Source organism: Salvelinus fontinalis, chromosome 37, assembly GCF_029448725.1.
Source record: "Salvelinus fontinalis isolate EN_2023a chromosome 37, ASM2944872v1, whole genome shotgun sequence".
In the NCBI taxonomy this organism is placed as follows: Eukaryota; Metazoa; Chordata; class Actinopteri; order Salmoniformes; family Salmonidae; genus Salvelinus; species Salvelinus fontinalis.
In genome coordinates, this window is record NC_074701.1 from 21761915 (window position 1) to 21781609 (window position 19695).

The window sequence follows — 19695 nt, forward strand, 5'->3', positions numbered from 1 at the left end:
TTTTCATGAACTGTTTTCTCAGGCCTTTCTTAAGCCTACAAACAGGAATTTACCTTGTTTTTTTGTTCTTGGATAGTCAAGTATAGTGGTGTGGAGCTGCACTGCTCTGTGAATGTGAAGGTGAATGTTTATGTTAATGTGTGAATAGAAGTGAGCAAGAGAAGTCGAGAGAGAGAGAGAGAGAGAAAGAGAGCAGGGGGATAGAGAGTGTGAATGAGAATGAGTGAGGGAGAAGTAAAACATCTGATCTGACATCTGAAGTTAATTTCATGTAATAAACATGTAGTCACAGTAAGGCCTACAATAAATATTACATGCTTTTAAGGATTATTCTTGAGAAAACACAGATATCCTACAGTCAGTAAAGTTAGCTGGAAAATTCAATCTATTTTCCTCCTCTAACTTATCTAGCGGGCAGATGTGCACTGTTGAGGGACATGGGACAATGTTTTTAATTTCCTGCGTTAAGATTGTTTCCCTACAGTATATAGGCTAATCTTGTAGATATGCCCAGATGCACGTGTGGAAGTGTGTCTGCCTTCTTTCTGAACAAATGGTTAGAACGTTAGAATGTGCAAAACGAGTGACCTAAGCAACTTTGAGCATGGTATTGTCACGCCCTGACCATAGAGAGCCTTGTTATTCTCTCTTTTTGGTTAGGTTGGGGTGTGACTAGGGCAGGGTGTTCCTATCTAGGTTAATATTTTCTATGTTGCCCTGGTATGGTTCCCAATCAGAGGCAGCTGTTTATCGTTGTATCTGATTGGGGATCATATTTAGGCAGCCATTTCCCCACTGGTTTTTGTGGGATCTTGTTTTTGTTTAGTTGCCTGTGAGCACTGCATTTGCTGCACGTTTCGTTTGCTGTTTATTGTTTTTGTGAGTTTCATCTGAATAAACATGTGGGACTCTACGTACGCTGCGCCTTGGTCCGTTAATTCTACAAACGATCGTGACAGAAGATCCCACCACAACAGGACCGAGCAGCGTGCCCAGGTGAAGAAAGTATCATGGACTTGGGAGGAGATTTTGGATGGGAAGGGATCCTGGACTTGGGAGGAGATCCTGGCAGGACAGGATCGCCTTCCCAGGCGGGAGACGCAAGGAGAGAAGGGAGGACAGACGACGCAGGGGTTCGCGGCCACAGAGTAAGCCCAAAAGACAGCCCAAATGTTTTTTTTGGGGGGGGGGGGGGGGGGGGGCACACGGGGGGGTCGGCGGAGCCGAGGAATGAGCCAGAAACCGTCAGGGAGTCGAAGGAGGAACTCGACGAAAGATTCCGGAGAGAGGTGGCGGCGATGAGAGTGCTGCAGAGCGGGCGTGCTGAGGAGCGTGACACCAGTCCGGTGTCATCTGCACCAGTTTCACGCATCTGGCCTCCAGTGCACCTCCCCAGTCCGGTACGTCCTGTGTCTCCTCCTCGCACTCGCCCTGAAGTACGTGTCCCCAGTCCGGTACGTCCTGTGTCTCCTCCCCGTACTCGCCCTGAAGTACGTGTCCCCAGTCCGGTACGTCCTGTGCCTGCTCCCCGTACTCGCCCTGAAGTACGTGTCGCCAGTCCGGTACGTCCTGTGCCTGCTCCCCGTACTCGCCCTGATGTACACCTCCACAGCCCAGTACGTCCTGTGCTAGCTCCCCGCACTCACCGTGCGGAGTGTGTCCTCGTTCCGGCACCATCTGTGCCAGCTCTCCGCACCAGGTCTCCAGTGCGCCTCCACAGCCCAGTACGTCCTGTTCCTCCTCGCACTCTCCCTGAAGTGTGTGTCACCAGTCCGGTGCCACCTGTGCCGGCCCCACGCATCAGGCCTCCAGTGCGCGTCCCCAGTCGACGATCCCCAGTCCATAGCCTCCGGCGACGGTCCCCAGTCCAGAGCTTCCGGCGACGGTCCCCAGTCCAGAGCTTCCGGCGACGAGTCCCAGTCCAGAGCTTCCGGCCACGTTTCACAGTCCGGAACCTCCAACGACGGTCCACGGTCCGGAACCTCCTGAGACGGTCCACGGTCCGGAACCTCCTGAGACAGTCCACGGTACGGAACCTCCTGCAACGGTCCACGGTCCGGAACCTCCTTCGACGGTCCATGGTCCAGAACTTCCAGCTCCAGGCAGGAGCCTTCCTCTGCGGCAATGTCCAGTCCGAGCACGGCGTCCAGTCCCGCTCCATGGCAGGAGCCTTCCTCTGCGCCGATGCCCAGTCCGAGCACGGCGTCCAGTCCAGCTCCATGGCAGGAGCCCTTCTCTGCGCCGTTGCCCAGTCCAGGCACAGTGTCCAGTCCCGCTCCATGGCAGGAGCCTTCCTCTGCGCCGATGTCCAGGCACAGCGTCCAGTCCCGCTCCATGGCCAGAGCCTTCCTCTGCGCTGGTGCCCAGTCCAGGCACGGCGTCCAGTCCCGCTTCATGGGAGAAGCCTTCCTCTGCGCCAATGTCCAGTCCAGGCACGGCGTCCAGTCCCGCTCCATGGCAGGAGCCTTCCTCTGCACCGGTGCCCAGTCCAGGCACGGCGGTCAACTCAGCTCCATGGCCGGAGCCTTCTTCGGCGCTGGTGCCCAGTCCGGGCACGGCGTTCTACCCGGCTCCATTGCAGGACCCGTGGTCTGGGCGGGGGCAAAGACCCGCACCGGAGCCGCCACCAACACTAGTCACCCCCCTACTCTCCCCAGTTGGTTTCCGGTTTTGCGGCCGGAGTCCGCACCTTTGGGGGGGGGGGGGGGTACTGTCACGCCCTGACCATAGAGAGCCTTGTTATTCTCTCGTTTGGTTACGTCGGGGTGTGACTAGGGGTATTCCTATCTAGGTTAATATTTTCTATGTTGGCCTGGTATGGTTCCCAATCAGAGGCAGCTGCTGATCATCGTTAGGAAGCCATTTCCCCACTGGTTTTTGTGGGATCTTGTTTTTGTTTAGTTACCTGTGAGCACTGCATTTGCTGCACGTTTCGTTTGCTGTTTATTGTTTTTCTGAGTTCCATCTGAATAAACATGTTGAACTCTACGTACGCTGCGCCTTGGTCCATTAATTCTGCAAACGATTGTGACAGGTATGATCGTGGTGCCAGGCGCGCCGGTTCCAGTATCTCAGAAATGGCCGGCTTCCTGGGCTTTTCACGCATGACATGGTCTATGATTTACCGAGAATGGTGCGACAATTAAAAAAACATCCAGTCAGCGGCAGTCCTGTGGGCGAAAACAGCTCGATGGTCGAAGGAGAATGGCAAAAATCTTGCAAGCTAACCGGGCAGGCCACAAACAGGCAAATAACATAGCAGTACTACAGTGGTGTGGAGAACGGCATCTCAGAACGCACAACTAGTCAGTCCTTGTCACGGAAGAGCTATGGCAGCAGACGACCACACTGGGTTACACTCCTATCAGCTAGAAACAAGAAGAAGTGGCTCCAGTGTGCAAGCGATCAACAACACTGGACAATTGAGGAGTGGAAAAACATTGCCTGGTCTGACGAATCCCAGTTCCTGTTGTGTCATGCTGATGGCAGAGTCAGGATTTGGCGTAAGCAGCATGACCCATGGCCCCATCCTGCCTGGTGTCAATGGTAGAGGCTGGTGTTGGTGGTGGTGTAATGGTGTGGGGAATGTTTTCCTGGCAAATGTTAGGTCCCTTGATACCAATTGAGCAATGGTGCCATGCCCCACATAATTTAGGCTGTTCTGGAGGAAAAGGGGGGTCCGACCCAGTACTAAATGGGTGTACCTAATAAACTGGACCTTGGCTGGACCATGGCCTTGAGTAGGCTAGGGGAGAGACTACTTCAGATTTCAGCATCACCAGCTAGCTAGCTCACATGTCCTATACAAGACCTGTGCAAGTAGAGAGTTTAAGGAGCATGAGGACAGGAATAGGACAGGTTGAGGACAGTGTGATGACATGACAGGGATAGGGGGTGAGGAGTTGACAAGTTGCCTAGGGGTCTGTGCAGCTGCAGGCACACTGGCTTAGCTCATTCTGCCTCTGTTCGGTTTGCATTAAGTCCCTAACCGGATTTCTCAGATACCACTACTTCCGATAAATCTATCTCTATGGGATTTTCAGCTGGGATTATTCCTGTCTTTCTCTATGGCAGTCAGAGCCGCACTCGGCACAGCCGGTTGTAACAAGGCATATTATTCACTCTCCTTCCTCCATTGTCTTTCCCTCCAGACACTGTCTGGCTGAATGTTCCCAGTCAAATCCCTCAGCAGTGTACAGACACACAGATACACTCAGCTTTAATTAGGCCGACCACTAGAAACGGGGCAGGGAAATCTCTCTATACAGACATACCGTCTAGAGCCAGCTTTGCAGATTTATTTCTGTAGGTTTTGTGTGTGTGTTTTGTGTGTGAGGGAGAGAGAGAGAAAGTATGAGTGTGTGCGTTCCGTGTGTGTGTGTGTGTGTTTCAGCACATAAAGTACTCAAAATCCACTCAACACTCTCTGCTTGCCCCTGAGTTCCTCATCATCAGCTCTGAGGTCACGTCCTGTGGTCATGGAGCAGCATGTCTCTTTTCCTGTTCTATGTGCTGTACAACATCAGCTCTCTGGGCAACCTACACCTCCACATCCCCACTGTCCCCTGTACGTGCGAATGCATCAGGCGGGAAGGGGTGCAAAGCAGGCAAACAGTGGCAACAGTCTATGAGTCACATGCCCTCTAAGACAGTCTGCTTACACATTAACAGTGGTCACATCCTCTCTCACCCTGTTCTCACTGCCACATTTAGTTAGATGAGTAACCAAATGTTTCCAACTTTAAAAGGCCTAAGCTCATGAGTGCTAGGCTGCTGTGATACCAGGTCAAAGCTCAGAGGTCAGGGTCACTTGGCTGAAAGCAACAACACTGTGAAGTTTAGACAGTGTGAATTAAGACTGTCTTCAAAGGGAGACGTGAATCCCTTCCAAAAAATTCATGGTTTGTGTTTACTTGCCTTTCTTGAACTAACACTTGCACTTGTATTTTCTTTCTAGCACTGACTTTGCTGACAGCTGTGTTATAATATTTTTTTTTTTACTTACTATGACTGTGATATGCGTTTGTCTTACCTAGCTACCTTAAGATGTAAGTCGATATGGATAAGAGCGTCTGCTAAATGACTAAAATGTAAAACTTTAATGAAGTGCACGTTGAATAATGACTACCTAAGCTCAGGCCAAAACACTGAGCAGTCTACCTAATTACTCCATTTGGAATGGAAATAATTAAACAGCTATGAAAACCCTGTTGTCTGACATACTTTTACAGCAAGTTACTTTTACAACTTTACCAGTTTTAGAACAGTAACAGTTTAAACAAATTGGCTACCATTGAATAATAATAACATAGTCTTGAATTTCACTACTGTAAAAAATGACTTGTTAACATACTCGTACCCCCTGCAAGTAGATCTATTACCTGTGTGCTCTTACTCTACTCACTCTCTGAAGGGAAACTTCGCTACACACTCGCTTCCAGCGGCATCCTCCACACAACAAAACACAACACTGCTTTTTCCATCTCTGTGGAATAGCACAGCTAGTACGAGAAGGAAAAAAAACATTCTGCTGAGGCTTGGAAACCAAATCTACTATTCACCCAAGAAGACTGTTAGGGGAACACAGACTGGCTAGACTTTACGCTTTCAAAATTTTATGAGAAACATTCAGCGCTCATTCATGGGAATCTCCTCCAAGAAATTAAATGAACGACTGTGTTGAACTAATTCTGTCATCCATTTGGCTTGAATGAATGAGAGGTATTGTCTGGTTTGAAAGCCTCACTGCAAACCGTGGCAGAATCCCCAACCATAGCGGTAAATTAAGGGTCAAAGTACGGTTTAGGAATCTTCAAATGCTGTTACTTTTCAACATAAGTAAAGTACTAACCAAATGATGTGTCTGTGTGTAGGCTATAGGCCTACCTAAAGGTCAGCGTTCAGGGTGAATATGTACTGGCTAATGCAGGCACGCACGCACGCACACACACACACACAGCTTTGCTTAAAGGCTTTAAGCATCTGATAAGGTGATACTTGCCTGTCAAGCTCAAACAGGCCTACATATGCAAACATCCACTCAAAGTATTTAATATATAAATCTATAGGATTAAACAGTCAGACTGGTGTGATATTTACAGTCCTGGGTGAAGATAAACATTAGCTACAAATGTGAACGATTCAGGTTGAACACTTTATTGAGCTATTTCAATATCAAATGTCCTTCTCCACCAGACATACATCTGTTGTGAACTGCCAAAGACGTATAATATGTGTGATTGCTTGAAAATATGACACATTTTTCCTTACAGAAATATCTATAGAGATGTGTGACTAAACATGTTTATCAGCTGTATAGGTCTATATTTCAGTTTTGAAGAGCCATAAGAACAGACGTTGTAGGCTAGCACAAAGCTAAGTCGGGACTTCCAAGAATCAGTGAGTCTACAAAGGGCTGAAATTTGATACACTTGGAAAAACAAACCAAATCCCACAGGAGGTCTGCTTCAAGGAAGTTCTTGTTCTCCAGCCAAAAATACTTTTCTTTTAAGATAAAATTAACATGAGGCCTTTTCGTAGAAAGGCTAAAGTCCTAGTTGACTCCACTTGGCAGAGATCAAACAAATAGTTGAGGGAATTGTTTTTTAAACATTGTTTGTAATTTTTTTAAACATACCAGGTTACATTGAAATAATTCACTGCAACATACCTGGATGATTGTATAGTTAGCTGATCTTAGATCATAGCTTTATGGGCAACCCCCAACCAGAGGCATTCAATCAGCCACGACTTCATTCTTGCAATACTATTTATATGAGAAGAATTGAAGATTCTACCACTTTTCTGGTTCACTATATTGTCCCTTTGATGATGGAGACTCCCAGTGTTTCAAGCAGTGTTGTATCCACTGCTGGCCATCAAACTAGTACCGTAATTAACTGCTGAATATAAAGTAATCCAGAGGTCTGAGAGGCCTAAGCACAGTCCCCAGACTTATAACAGTAATGAGTCCCGTCCCAGCTGTGCACTTACCATGTCTACTCTCTATTTCAAACCTGACTGACCACTCTTGGAATATCCACTATTTCAGTATCCTTTCAGTGATCCCACACATCATACTATTTCCACAAATAGCCTTTCCCACTCCCTCCTGCCCTATCTATCTGAATAGGACTCACAGAAAACCAATGTGAAGGACTACATTTCCTCTCACCCAGGCCTGGTTCCACGAGGGTGCAAAAGGGGGATTAGCCCCCTAAATTGAAACTCATACCACCTCAGTTTTAGTTTTATGTCCCTATATAAAAATAGCTAAAAAGTTAAAATGATTGAGTGACAGGTTGACGTTGAATCTGTATCTCTGCTGTGCTGTGTCTGTAATGAATACTCAGGGAGAAAAAGGTGTAAATTCACGCTCAGAGCACGGCAGGTGTTTATTTCGCCTTCGCAGAAGGCACGAATTGTGGTTACAGACAGGCAACGGTCATACACAGGTAGGCAAACAGGCAGGTGAATCAAAACTAGGACTGAAGGCTATAACTGGTTCTCACAAACGAGCTAGGAAAAGGCTTAGTAGAGTCAAAATGAACAATACCTCACAAAGGCACAAACAATCAATCAATCAATTTTATTTTATATAGCCCTTCGTACATCAGATAATATCTCGAAGTGCTGTACAGAAACCCAGCCTAAAACCCCAAACAGCTAGAATGCAGGTGTAGAAGCACGGTGGCTAGGAAAAACTCCCTAGAAAGGCCAAAACCTAGGAAGAAACCTAGAGAGGAACCAGGCTATGAGGGGTGGCCAGTCCTCTTCTGGCTGTGCCGGGTGGAGATTATAACAGAACTATGCCAAGATGTTCAAAAATGTTCATAAGTGACAAGCATGGTCAAATAATAATCATGAATAATTTTCAGTTGGCTTTTCATAGCTGATCATTAAGAGTTGAAAAACAACAGGTCTGGGACAGGTGGCGGTTCCATAACCGCAGGCAGAACAGCTGAAACTGGAATAGCAGCAAGGCCAGGCGGACTGGGGACAGCAAGGAGTCACCACGGGCGGCAGTCCCGACGCATGGTCCAGGGCCCAGGTCCTCCGAGAGAAAGAAAGAGAGAAGGAGAAAATTAGAGAGAGCCAAGATTTTCAAAATGTTCATAAATGACAAGCATGGTCAAATAATAATCAGGAATAAATCTCAGTTGGCTTTTCATAGCCGATCATTAAGAGTTGAAAACAGCAGGTCTGGGACAGGTAGGGGTTCCATAACCGCAGGCAGAAGAGTTGAAACTGGAATAGCAGCAAGGCCAGGCGGACTGGGGGCAGCAAGGAGTCACCACGGCCGGTAGTCCCGACGTATGGTCCTAGGGCTCAGGTCCTCCGAGAGAAAGAGAGAAGCAGAAAATTAGAGAGAGCCAAGATTTTCAAAATGTTCATAAATGACAAGCATGGTCAAATAATAATCAGGAATAAATCTCAGTTGGCTTTTCATAGCCGATCATTAAGAGTTGAAAACAGCAGGTCTGGGACAGGTAGGGGTTTCGTAACCGCAGGCAGAAACAGTTGAAACTGGAATAGCAGCAAGGCCGGGCGGACTGGGGACAGCAAGGTGTCAGCATGCCCGGTAGTCCTGACGTATGGTCCTAGGGCTCAGGTTCTCAGAGAGAAAGAGAGAACGAGAGAATTAGAGAGAGCATACTTAAATTCACACAGGACACTGGATAAGACAGGAGAAGTATTCCAGGTATAACCAACTGACCCTAGCCCCCCGACACATAAACTACTGCAGCATAAATACTGGAGGCTGAGACAGGAGCGGTCAGGAGACACTGTGGCCCCATCCGAAGAAACCCCCGGACAGGGCCAAACAGGAAGGAAACAGAATGAACTGAACTAAATAAGGAGCTGATGAGACCAGGAGAGTAACTAACACAGGTGAAATCAATGAACAAAAATGAAAGACAGGGCTACGTTCAAGAACACAATGAAACAGAACACAAGATTGACTAAGAAAATAAATACAGAACCTTACAGTATCAGCACCATGGACAGAGCGCGCCGCGGATTGTGTGTGTGTGTTTGTGTGTAGGGGGGCTATGGAAAGCCACTGGGTGGTAAGGTATGACTCCTTTGGGTGTCCATAAAAAGCGTAACAGAATGATGCTCATCTGTGGTACGCTATGTGAATAACGTGGTAAGCTACGTGAATAAAGAGATACGCCTCCGCCTGTAATATCTGATTTTGATTTATAGGGCTGGGTCAAGTTTACAGTTGAAGCTGCTTCACTGAACTCTGCCTCACGCCACACCACTACAGAGTTTAGTTAGCTTCTTAGCTAGCTTTAAAAGGCATTAGTGTTATTAGCCTATTTAGCTCTAACCAGCTAATCTGCCACTGCCATTATGGATATCAGATATGAAACCACAGAGGCCGCCGCCAAGCCCAGCAGCACTGAAGCTGCCGAGCTCCAGCTAGCTCTGTGTGAAGAGCCTCCCCCATTCCACAAGTGCCGCCAGGATAATGGCTTCACAGCCCCCTCCACCCCCGACTGTTCCTGATAATTAATAGCAACTGGTTCATAGGCAGAGAGTGGCTGGAATACTAGGTTACTGCAGATGCGACATTTTGGTTCCCATGTCAAAAGTTCTGTATTAGGTCTAATGCTAACTCAGACAAGGCCTTGACCCGAGGCATGCATTCTATCTGGAAGCATGCTATTGATAGAAACAAACGATTCGCTAGGCACGCATAAAGCAAGGAGCATTTGAAATGCACTGCACTATGGAAAGAAAAACAAGTTGTATTCGGCTGCAATCACATAGGGTAATTCACCAATTACAAACAGCCTATCTATCTTGTAGCCTATATTGGTTGCCAAATAGGCCTTGCTTTACAGTGTAGGCCGCTGTCCATTGTGCTGATACAGGGGAGATGGTTTACAGATTTTGCGACAACATGTCACTTTAAAAGCCTCAATGGTCTTGGAGTCTCAGCATTTGAACTTTATGTTTATTATGGTGTAGCATTATATAAGTAGATTTCAATATAATTCCAATGCAAGAACCCCCCAAAATTGTGCCCTCTCGCCGATTTTAGCTGCCCCCTTAGTCACTTTATCCTGGTGCCGGGTCTGCTCTGACCACTCTCTCTTGCTCTCTCTACTTTCCCTCTCCCAAAAATGTCAATAAGCTATTAGAATGGCAGGGGTGATACCATGTACAGTAGCGCCGTTTTTTGTTTATTTAAAAGGCATCATAGGAGTAACACGTAACAACAAGTGTTAAACTAATGTACGAACCTACGACTGGATCATAAATATAGTATAAGGCTATTTTTTCTCAGTATACAATCATAAAAATATCACACCAAAAAATCACTACCGGCCTATACAATTAAAATTGTAACAATCGGTCCTCACATCTCCACTGTGATAGCATGTGATATAGTGATTTAGAGTCATGGCTACAATAAATGTACAAACATACTGTATGTGTCTAATAGAGATGTGTGGTAACTGAGTGATGTGACAGTCGCTGCTGTGCATCACCAGTAGGGATTACTCCATAAGTGTAGTATGCAGACTGTTCTGTAGGGAGCTCTGTATTGCATCAACCTTTAACCCTAAAAATGCAAACAGGGGTACATTTGAACCCCAATGGGTTCATTTTTTTTTCCTAAACCATATTTTTTATCCCGAAATTTTAGGACATTGTCAAGCAACTAGTCAGACAAAAAAACACAAATAACCACGATTTTTTGTGATAAAATGGAGAGTGGAAAAATGATCTCTCTTTTGTATACTAGTGGTGAGCGCCTAAAATGAAAATGTGGTCTCAATAGTTAACTTTGTGATCAAATTCGGCACAGAGGGTAGATGTATGTACCCTTAAAAAATATAGATATGGAGCCACCCCAGATTTGCCTTCTAGGGGGAGTGGCAGCCTTTATAAATAAAAAATAAATCAGAAATGTAAATCCATATTTAGCTACAGTGCATTCGGGAAAAGTATTCAGACCCCTTGACTTTTCCACATTTTGTTACGTTAGAACCTTATTCTAAAATTTATTAAAATTATTACAGCCATTTCTCCATATTATGTCTATCATGGATTCATATTCTATTTGTAAACAATTGATGACATGGGTATATGGCCAGACGTTTTTCCTGTCCACCTGATTAGAAGAAAACCTCGCGGCTGTATAAGACACTGAGGAGTGTCTTAATGCAATCTAGTCTGAACATTGTTGACTGTAGCTAACACACTGACTGGCAGTTTCTGAGGATCACCTTACTGTTTTTGAGGATTACCAACCAATGATCTCTATTGCACAGCATGGTAGGAAGAGAGATTGATAGTATGATGTGAAACAATCGAATCTGCCTCGGGACTTGGTGTGCTTGGAAAATGACCAGCACACATCCTGTCGGTCCTGACGGTTCGCTGCAGTAACGGACCCCTGAAAATAAGTAAATGAGCTACCCAGTCCTTCCCGCGCTAAGGCCACTCACTCCCTCTAGTGGTACATGCAGAGATATACTATGCCTTCAGAAAGTAGTTATACCCCTTGACTTCTTTCACATTGTGGTTACAGCCTGAATTCATAATGTATTAAATATATAATTTTCTCTCACCCATCTACACACAATACCCCATAATGACAAAGTGACATTTTAGAAATTTGTGCAAATGTATTCAAAATTAAATACAGAAATATCTAATTTACATAAGTATTCACACCCCTGAGTCAATACATGTTAGAATTACCTTTGGCAGTGATTACAGCTGTGAGTCTTTCTGGGTAAGTCTCTAAGAACGTTGCACACCTGGATTGTACAATATTATTATTTTCTAAATTATTCAAGCTCTGTCAAATTGGTTGTTGATCATTGCTAGATAACCATTTTTCAAGTATTGCCATAGATTTTGAAGTAGATTTAAGTCAAAACTGTAACTAGGCCATCAGGAACATTCACTGCCTTCTTGGTAAGCAACTCCAGTGTAGATTTGGGCTTGTGTTTTAGGTTATTGTCCTGCTGAAAGGGGAATTCATCTACCAGTGTCTGGTGGAAAGCAGACCGAAACAGGTTTTTCTCTGGGATTTAGCCTGTGCTTAGCTCCATTCCATTTATTTTTTATACTGAAAAATTCCCCAGTCTTTAACGATTACAAGCATACCCATAACATGATGCAGCCACCACTATGCTTGAAAATACAGGAACCTACAGGAACATTCACTGCCTTCTTGGTAAGCAACTCCAATGGCCTAGTTAAATCTACTTCAAAATCTAGTGGTACTCAGTAATGTGTTGTATTGGATTTGCCCCAAACATAACACTTTGTATTCAGGATAAAAAGTTAATTGCTTTGTCACATTAGGTTGGTATTGTGGAGTAACTACAATGTTGTTGATCCATCCTCAGTTTTCTCTTATCACAACCACTCAACTCTGTAACTGTTTTAAAGTCACCATTGGCCTCATGGTGAAATTCCTGAGTGGTTTCCTTCTCTCTGGCAACTGCGTTAGGAAGGACGCCTGCATCTTTGTGGTGATTAGGTGTATTGATACACCATCCAAAGTGCCATTAATAACTTCACCATGCTCAAAGGGATATTCAATGTCTGCTTTTTATTTTTACCCATCAACAAATGGTCTTTGTGGTTGAATCTGTGTTTTAAATTCAGTGCTCGGCAGAGGGACCTTACAGGTAATTGTATGTGTGGGGTACTGAGATGAGGTAGTCATTCAAAAATCTTGTTAAACACTATTCTTGCACACAGAGTGAGTCAATGCAATTTATTATGTGACTTGTTAAGCAAAGGTTTACTTCTGAACTTATTTAGGCTTGCTATAACAAAGGGGTTGAATCCTTATCGACTCAAGACATTTCAGCTTTTCATTTTCAATTCATTTGTAAATATTTAGAAAAACATAATTCCACTTTGACATTATGTGTTATTGTGTGTAGGCCAGTGACAAAAAAAATCTCAATTTAATCCATTTTAAATTCAGGCTGTAACACAACAAATTGTTGAAAAAGTCAAGGGGTGTGAATACTTTCTGAAGGCACTGTAAATTCCTACTACAACTCATTGTGTGCATCTCATGAGATGATAAGCCTTTTCAATAGTCAAGCATACATTTGGATTTCGTTAGTACATAAAAACATGCTAACGTGCTAAATTGTACATATAGTACACCATTAATGAGAGACTGGGTGTCATTGTGGGTGTCTACTTCCTTCAAAACTAAAACTAACGAACATTTGCAACGTTTCCACCGTACGTACAGAGGGCGCAGACATTTCTTCTTGGTGGCGTCAATTTGGAAGATGAACAAATATACGTTTCTATGTGTCCTGTGCATTTTGGTGAGTTGACTATCAACATGTTATCGTTGACATACTTTGTATAGGGTAAACTCTGACACTTTAATATTGTCAGGCGGTAGCTAACTAAACTAACTCTCATCCAACTCAAGTCACTACGCCGTGATCTTGCGTCAATGAAATAGATGGCATACTACACATCTACAAAACACGATGTATCAATAGTCTGATATATCATATATTTAACACATATATTTAATTGTCAACTAACATAATTGCCACTGTAAGATGAATGTATCTTTATAACTTCGTAAAGTCTAGCCTAGTCAAATTCCTTCACTAGTCTGTGCTGAAGATAAGTAAGGTTAGTTTCACTTTCGATGTACAGTACGTGTATTTTTTTTTTTTACTTCTTGGGACTTACCACTGGGCACACCACTGGAAATGTGGATAATATTTGTTTGAGACGTTGATCAATGATTTTTCAACCTTTATTCACCCACCTAAAATACAGCCAGAAATTTGTTGAATTCCCAATGTGTTATCACTATACTTTCAACCACCTAAAAGCACAACCAAATTCAAATAGAAAAACAATAATTCAGTTGTCATCGACATGTTTTATCACTTCGCTTTCAGCCATTTAAAAAGCACAACAAAGTTCAAGTTGGAATGTCATATACACTGAGTATACAAAACATTAAGAACACCTGCTCTTTCCATGACAGACTTACCAGGTGAATCCAGATGAAAGCTATGACCCCTTATTGATGTCACCTGTTAAATCCACTTCAATCAGTGTAGATGAAGGAGAGAAGATAGGTTAAAGAAGGATTTTTAAGCCTTGAGACATGTATTGTGGCTCCCGAGTGGCACAGCGGTCTAAGGCACTGCGTCTCAATGCCAGAGGCTTTACTACAGACATCCTGGTTCGAATCCAGGCTGTATCACAATCTGCCGTGATTGGATGTCCCATAGGGCGGCGCACAATTGGCCCAGCGTTGTCCGGTGTAGGCCGTCATTGTAAATAAGAACAAAAGATTTAAGAGTCTTTGAACGGGGTATGGTAGTATGTGCAAGGCGCACTGGTTTGTGTCAAGAACTGCAACACCGCTGGATTTTTCACACTCAACAGTTGGAAGTTACTCATTTTAAGGTTGAATAAATACTGTTGCATTAGTTTGTAAGATACATAAAATAGCCTAAAGTTAAGGCTAATTAATGTATTGCAAAAGTGATCTTGAATTGTGTTTGGTTGAAATATCAACATTTGAAGGAGATGTATCTTTTGTGCCACAGACTTAGTCTGGCTTTGATTCCAGTTTGTCTACAAATTAATAATTGATATGTTGGATTCACACCTCCATTTCATCCAAAAATGTATGTTAAAGAAAAGGACTAAATTACGTCAAATCAAACTTTAAATACACTTTAGATAAAATTAGATTCAGTCCTATTCTTTAACTTGGGTTTTTGGTTGAGATGGAGACCTGAAACCAACATATTAATGAACAACTTGAAGATTCCAGGCTGTATCACAACCAGCCGTGATTGAAAGTCCCATAGGGCTGCGCACAATTGGCCCAGCGTCGTCCGGGTTAAGGTTTGTCTTTTTTTCATCAGAATTGATCGCTTCACGTGTGTGTAAAATATTACGGTTGGCAGATTTTTTTATTCATAGATTTTTGATGTGTATGAAAATGTGTTGTTTTTGCAAAACGCTATATATCCATTGTTTAGCTGGAATGGAATGTTCGTATCCTGAATATTTGACTGTGATATGTGGTTCTCTCACCTAGCTATATTAAGATGCATGCACTTAAATTATTAATACATTTTGTATTTAATCTTTATTTAACTAGGCAAGGCCGTTAATTAAGAACAAATTATTATTTACAATGACGGCCTACCAAAAGGCCTCCTACGGGGATGGGGGCTGGGATTAAAAATACAAAAATAAATAAAATATACGACAAGAGACAAGAGAGACAACACTACATAAAGAGAGACCTAACACTTACTGTAAGTATGGTTCCAGGCACCCCAGCTTGAGTGTGTCAAGAACTGCTACGATGATGTGTTTTTCCATGCTCAACATGGACCACGATGTGACCACGATGACATAATCCTGAGGTTGAAATGTCACCCTCAACACAACTGTTGATTACTTTAAAAAAACAACTTAAGTGTATTATCTTCGTAGATTCCACATCACAATGCATTGACAAATTATGTTGAAACCATGTTGATTCAACCAGTTTGTGCCTAGTGGGTTGACACACATAGGCATGTTTTTTTCTTAATGATCATTATTGACCTTCCAATCATACTTAAATCACTAATACCCCACTCGCTCTTTGTCACTCGCTTCCTCTCTCTTTTCACACGCACGCACACACACATTGTGTGCCTACTGTAACTGCCTACTTACTCTGTCTCTTTTAATAACACGCAATAATGTCATTGCATTTAACAGTGTATAGTTCGTTCAGCTACAACTTCCAAAGCAGAGCAGAGTTCCCAAGACATAACCATCAAATTGCGCATCAAAAGGCAGAGTTGTCAAGATGGCACTTACCAGCATGAAAACAAGACATGCTGTCTCTGTGCTGCTGGTAAGCATCTAAAATGTTTAATATTATCTGTATTGAACTAACGTTAGCTTGTTTCTGGTCCCCACCATGACAGCACAATACCATAATGACCGTGCAAGAACATTTACTTTGTCGTGAGAACTGAAATGTTCACTAGTTAATATGCACTGTCCCAGTCAACTGTAAATTGCATGAATAAAATGATTGTATGCTACTATGTCTTTCCCTCTGACTCTGTCTTGGTACTCTGTGTGTACAGGCCATCATCTGGACAGCCACTGTAGTATGAACCCAGACGATGGGACCTGTATTCCCTGTGAGCTAGACAGAACCTACAACAGTTACCCCAACTTCCTGGACTCTTGTGAGCCCTGCACATCTTGCAACCCTAAAGGTAGGTATACACACACACACACAACAGGTGGAACTAACACCCTAACATAAGTCCTACCTACTGTAGCAAGTGAGGTTTCTAACGTACTGTCATTGTGGTGGTTGTCCTCCGTAGCCAATCTGGAGGTGGAGGACAAATGTACCATCATCAGTGACACAGTGTGTCGATGCCAGCAGGGCCACTACTGTGACAAGGGGAAGGTGCACTGCAGGGCCTGCTACCCGTGTACCATGTAAGTCCAGAATACTGTTGTTTAACCAAATAACCATCAAATAAAACATTGATTTGGTTTATTGTTTGTAAATGTTAAAGGTAGACTCAACGAAATGACGTTGCCACGAGTAGCACCACAGATATTGAGATGAGCGAGACTGCAAGACTTTGCTTTCCCACAGTCACACACGGTATCTGTACATGGGTTCACTTCACGCTGTTAAAGTGTGGTAGCCACGGGACCAAAACAGCGGAGAGGTTGAGCCTCAAGCTTCAACACTATTACTTGATGCGGACATTGACCCACTATGCTGTTTAACTTTCTGCATCTACGTCATATCGCTGGGTCTACCTTTATAACACATTGTTAAATTGGTTGTAGGCCTATTATTATATAGACTAGAGAGATACCAACCTGCATCAAATCTTTGAATTTATCTTCAAGATGTGGGGATGAAGGTACCAAGGTTGCCTGTACCACCACCAACAACACCATATGCCATGACGACCAAAAACAAGGAGGTTTGGGGGATTGAGCAAAATCATAACATTTCAATGCATTACAAAGATGTGGTTTCGCTTACAGTATGAATATAATAAGTCTGTTTTTTATTTGACAATGTGGCTGTTATTTTTCATTTCTTTGTTTCAGGAGGAAGAAGTCATGCAGCAGTACTTGGCTCAGTTATGGTTATTGCAGTTTTTCTTATTTTTTGCTGCCTGAGGCGAAATAATAAATATGGTTTTGGTAAGCATTTGGGTCATTCAGACAGCTGTAGGCTATGCTAAACCACCAGAAGGGGGCACAAGAGGTTGTTCTATAATTTTAGTTAGTAAAGCGGTTGGAGAGAGCAGAAGTCTGTTTTTTTTGGAAAGCTCCCTGTCCAAAAGTATAAAAATTATGTTTTCACCCTTGAAACATTTTTAAAAATGTCTGTTTTTGCTTCGTTAGGGAAAAAGCTGGGGCAAAATGGTGGTTTGACCAAAATGTCCAATCAGAATTTAAAGGTAGCTGAGGTAATTATCTTCAATACTACACTACTCCACCCTGTCCTTGACCAAAACCACAGCTTAAAACACACCCATGCATCTCTAGTGCTACATTAATGTTACAGTACATACACTACATGACCAAAAGTATGTGGACATCTGCTCATCGAATATCTCATTCCAAAATTATGGACATTAATATGGAGTTGGTTAGCTGCGGGAACTTGCTTCCATTCAGCCACAAGAGCATTAGTGAGGTCGGGCACTGATGTTGGGTGATTAGGCCTGGCTCGCAGTCAGCGTTCCAATTCATCCCAAAGATGTTAGATCGGGTTGAGGTCAGGGCTCTGTGCAGGCCAGGCACGTTCTTCCACACTGATCTCGACAAAACATTTCTGTATGGACCTCGCTTTGTGCACGGGGGCATTTTCATGCTAAAACAGAAAAGGGCCTTCCCCAACTGTTGACACAAAGTTGGAAGAACAGAATTGTCTAGAATGTCATTGTATGCTGTAGCGTTTAGATTTCCCTTCACTGGAACTAAGGGGCCAAGACTGAACCATGAAAACACCATTTATTCCTCCACCAAACTTTACATTTGGCACTATACATTGGGGCAGGTAGCGTTCACCTGGCATCCGCCAAACCCAGATTCGTCCGTCATACTGCCAGATGGTGAAGCATGATTCATCAATCCAGAGAACGAGTTTCCACTGCTCCAGAGTCCAATGGCGGCGAGCTTTATACCACTCCAGCTGATGCTTGGCATTGCACATGGTATCTTAGGCTTGTGTGCAGCTGCTCGGCCATGGAAACCCATTTCATGAACCTCTCGACGAACAGTTCTTGTGCCGACGTTGTTTCCAGAGGCAGTTTGGAACTCGGTAGTGAGTGTTGCAACCCGAGGACAAATTATTTTTACGTGCTACAGCACTCGCCGGTCCCATTCTGTGAGCTTGTGTGGCCTGCCACTTCGCGGCTGAGCCCTTGTTGCACCTAGACGTTTCCACTTCACAATAACAGCACTCACAGTTGACCGGGGCAGCTCTAGCAGGGCAGCAAATTTACGAACTGACTTGTTGGAATCCTATGTCGGTGCCACGTTGAATGTCACTGAGCTCTTCAGCAAGGCCATTCTACTGCCGGTGTTTGTCTATGGAGATTGCATGGCGGTGTGCTCGATTTTATACCTGTTGGCAACGGGTGTGGTTGAAATAGCCAAATCCACTCATTTTAAGGGGTGTCCACATACTTTTGTATATATAGTGTATCATGACACTTATTATAATTACTGAGTGAAATATCATTGGTGAATTTGTTTTACTTGTAAACATTTGTTTGCTTATTTGCAGGAAATGCAGCTACTGAGGGGTAATGACATCATCAATATTACCACTGATGTTTACCATGTTTACTAATATGACCCATATATGCCATTCCCAACTAAGAATCAACCTCAAACCCTCTTCTTTGGTTTCAGGTATTGACCTCTGGCCACACCTCCCAGATATCGCTAAGACCTTGGGGTGGAAGGACATGAAACAGGTGGCCGAGCGCAGTGGGATGACTATTGCCACCATAGAATCCCACCAGCTAAACTATCCCAATGACACCCAGGAGCAGTGCTACAGCCTACTTATGGCCTGGGTGGAGAAGACGGGGATGACCACAGCCTCTAAGACACTGATCCAGACTCTACGCCACATTAATAAAAATGCCAAAGCAGATAATATCATGGCTATCATCAGCAACAAGGAAAACACAGTTTAGAACTCCGGGGTAGAACAAGTGTAGATACCGTAAGGTCAGTGGTACTGTCCATGCCAGTACTAAGTACCTATGTGCAAATTGTTTGTTGAATTACCTGTTTGTTGCACAATAAAGTATATATTTATATACAGTTGAAGTCGAAAGTTTACATACACCTTAGCCAAATAAATTTAAACTCAGTTTTTCACAATTCCGGACATTTAATCCTAGTAAACATTCCCTGTCTTAGGTCAGTTAGGATCACCACTTTATTTTAAGAATGTGAAATGTCAGAATAATAGTAGAGAGAATGATTTATTTAAGTGTTTATTTATTTCATCACATTCCCAGTGGGTCAGAAGTTTACACACACTCAATTAGTATCTGGTAGCATTGCCTTTAAATTGTTTAACTTGGGTCAAATGTTTTGGGTAGCCTTCCACAAGCTTCCCACAATAAGTTGGGTGAA

The 19695-nt window shown here is 43.7% G+C and overlaps 1 protein-coding gene and 1 long non-coding RNA gene across 2 annotated transcripts; one reads left to right on the forward strand and one right to left on the reverse strand.

The window, feature by feature from the left end:
• Window positions 1–7365: 7365 nt before the first annotated feature.
• Window positions 7366–11475, reverse strand: LOC129836357 (uncharacterized). The gene is made up of 2 exons (XR_008756650.1): window positions 11252–11475; window positions 7366–8614 (listed from the first exon to the last, which is right to left on the reverse strand). It is a non-coding gene; the product is annotated as an uncharacterized LOC129836357 (long non-coding RNA).
• Window positions 11476–13204: 1729 nt separating this feature from the next.
• Window positions 13205–19377, forward strand: fas (Fas cell surface death receptor). The gene is made up of 9 exons (XM_055902405.1): window positions 13205–13328; window positions 15763–15901; window positions 16140–16274; window positions 16389–16506; window positions 16933–17009; window positions 17140–17235; window positions 17440–17504; window positions 18830–18848; window positions 18958–19377. Exons 1-9 carry the CDS (start codon window positions 13290–13292, stop codon window positions 19245–19247), a joined length of 978 nt encoding a protein of 325 aa, XP_055758380.1. The 5' UTR covers window positions 13205–13289; the 3' UTR covers window positions 19248–19377.
• Window positions 19378–19695: the final 318 nt, after the last annotated feature.

Bases quoted from the DNA above. Each gene is read 5' to 3' on its own strand.
- fas (XM_055902405.1), top strand. From the start codon at position 13,290: ATGAACAAATATACGTTTCTATGTGTCCTGTGCATTTTG. The intron at 16,507-16,932 runs GTAAGTCCAGAA...TTTATCTTCAAG, and splicing joins GCCTGCTACCCGTGTACCAT to ATGTGGGGATGAAGGTACCA. The intron at 17,236-17,439 runs GTAAGCATTTGG...TTGCTTCGTTAG, and splicing joins AAATAATAAATATGGTTTTG to GGAAAAAGCTGGGGCAAAAT.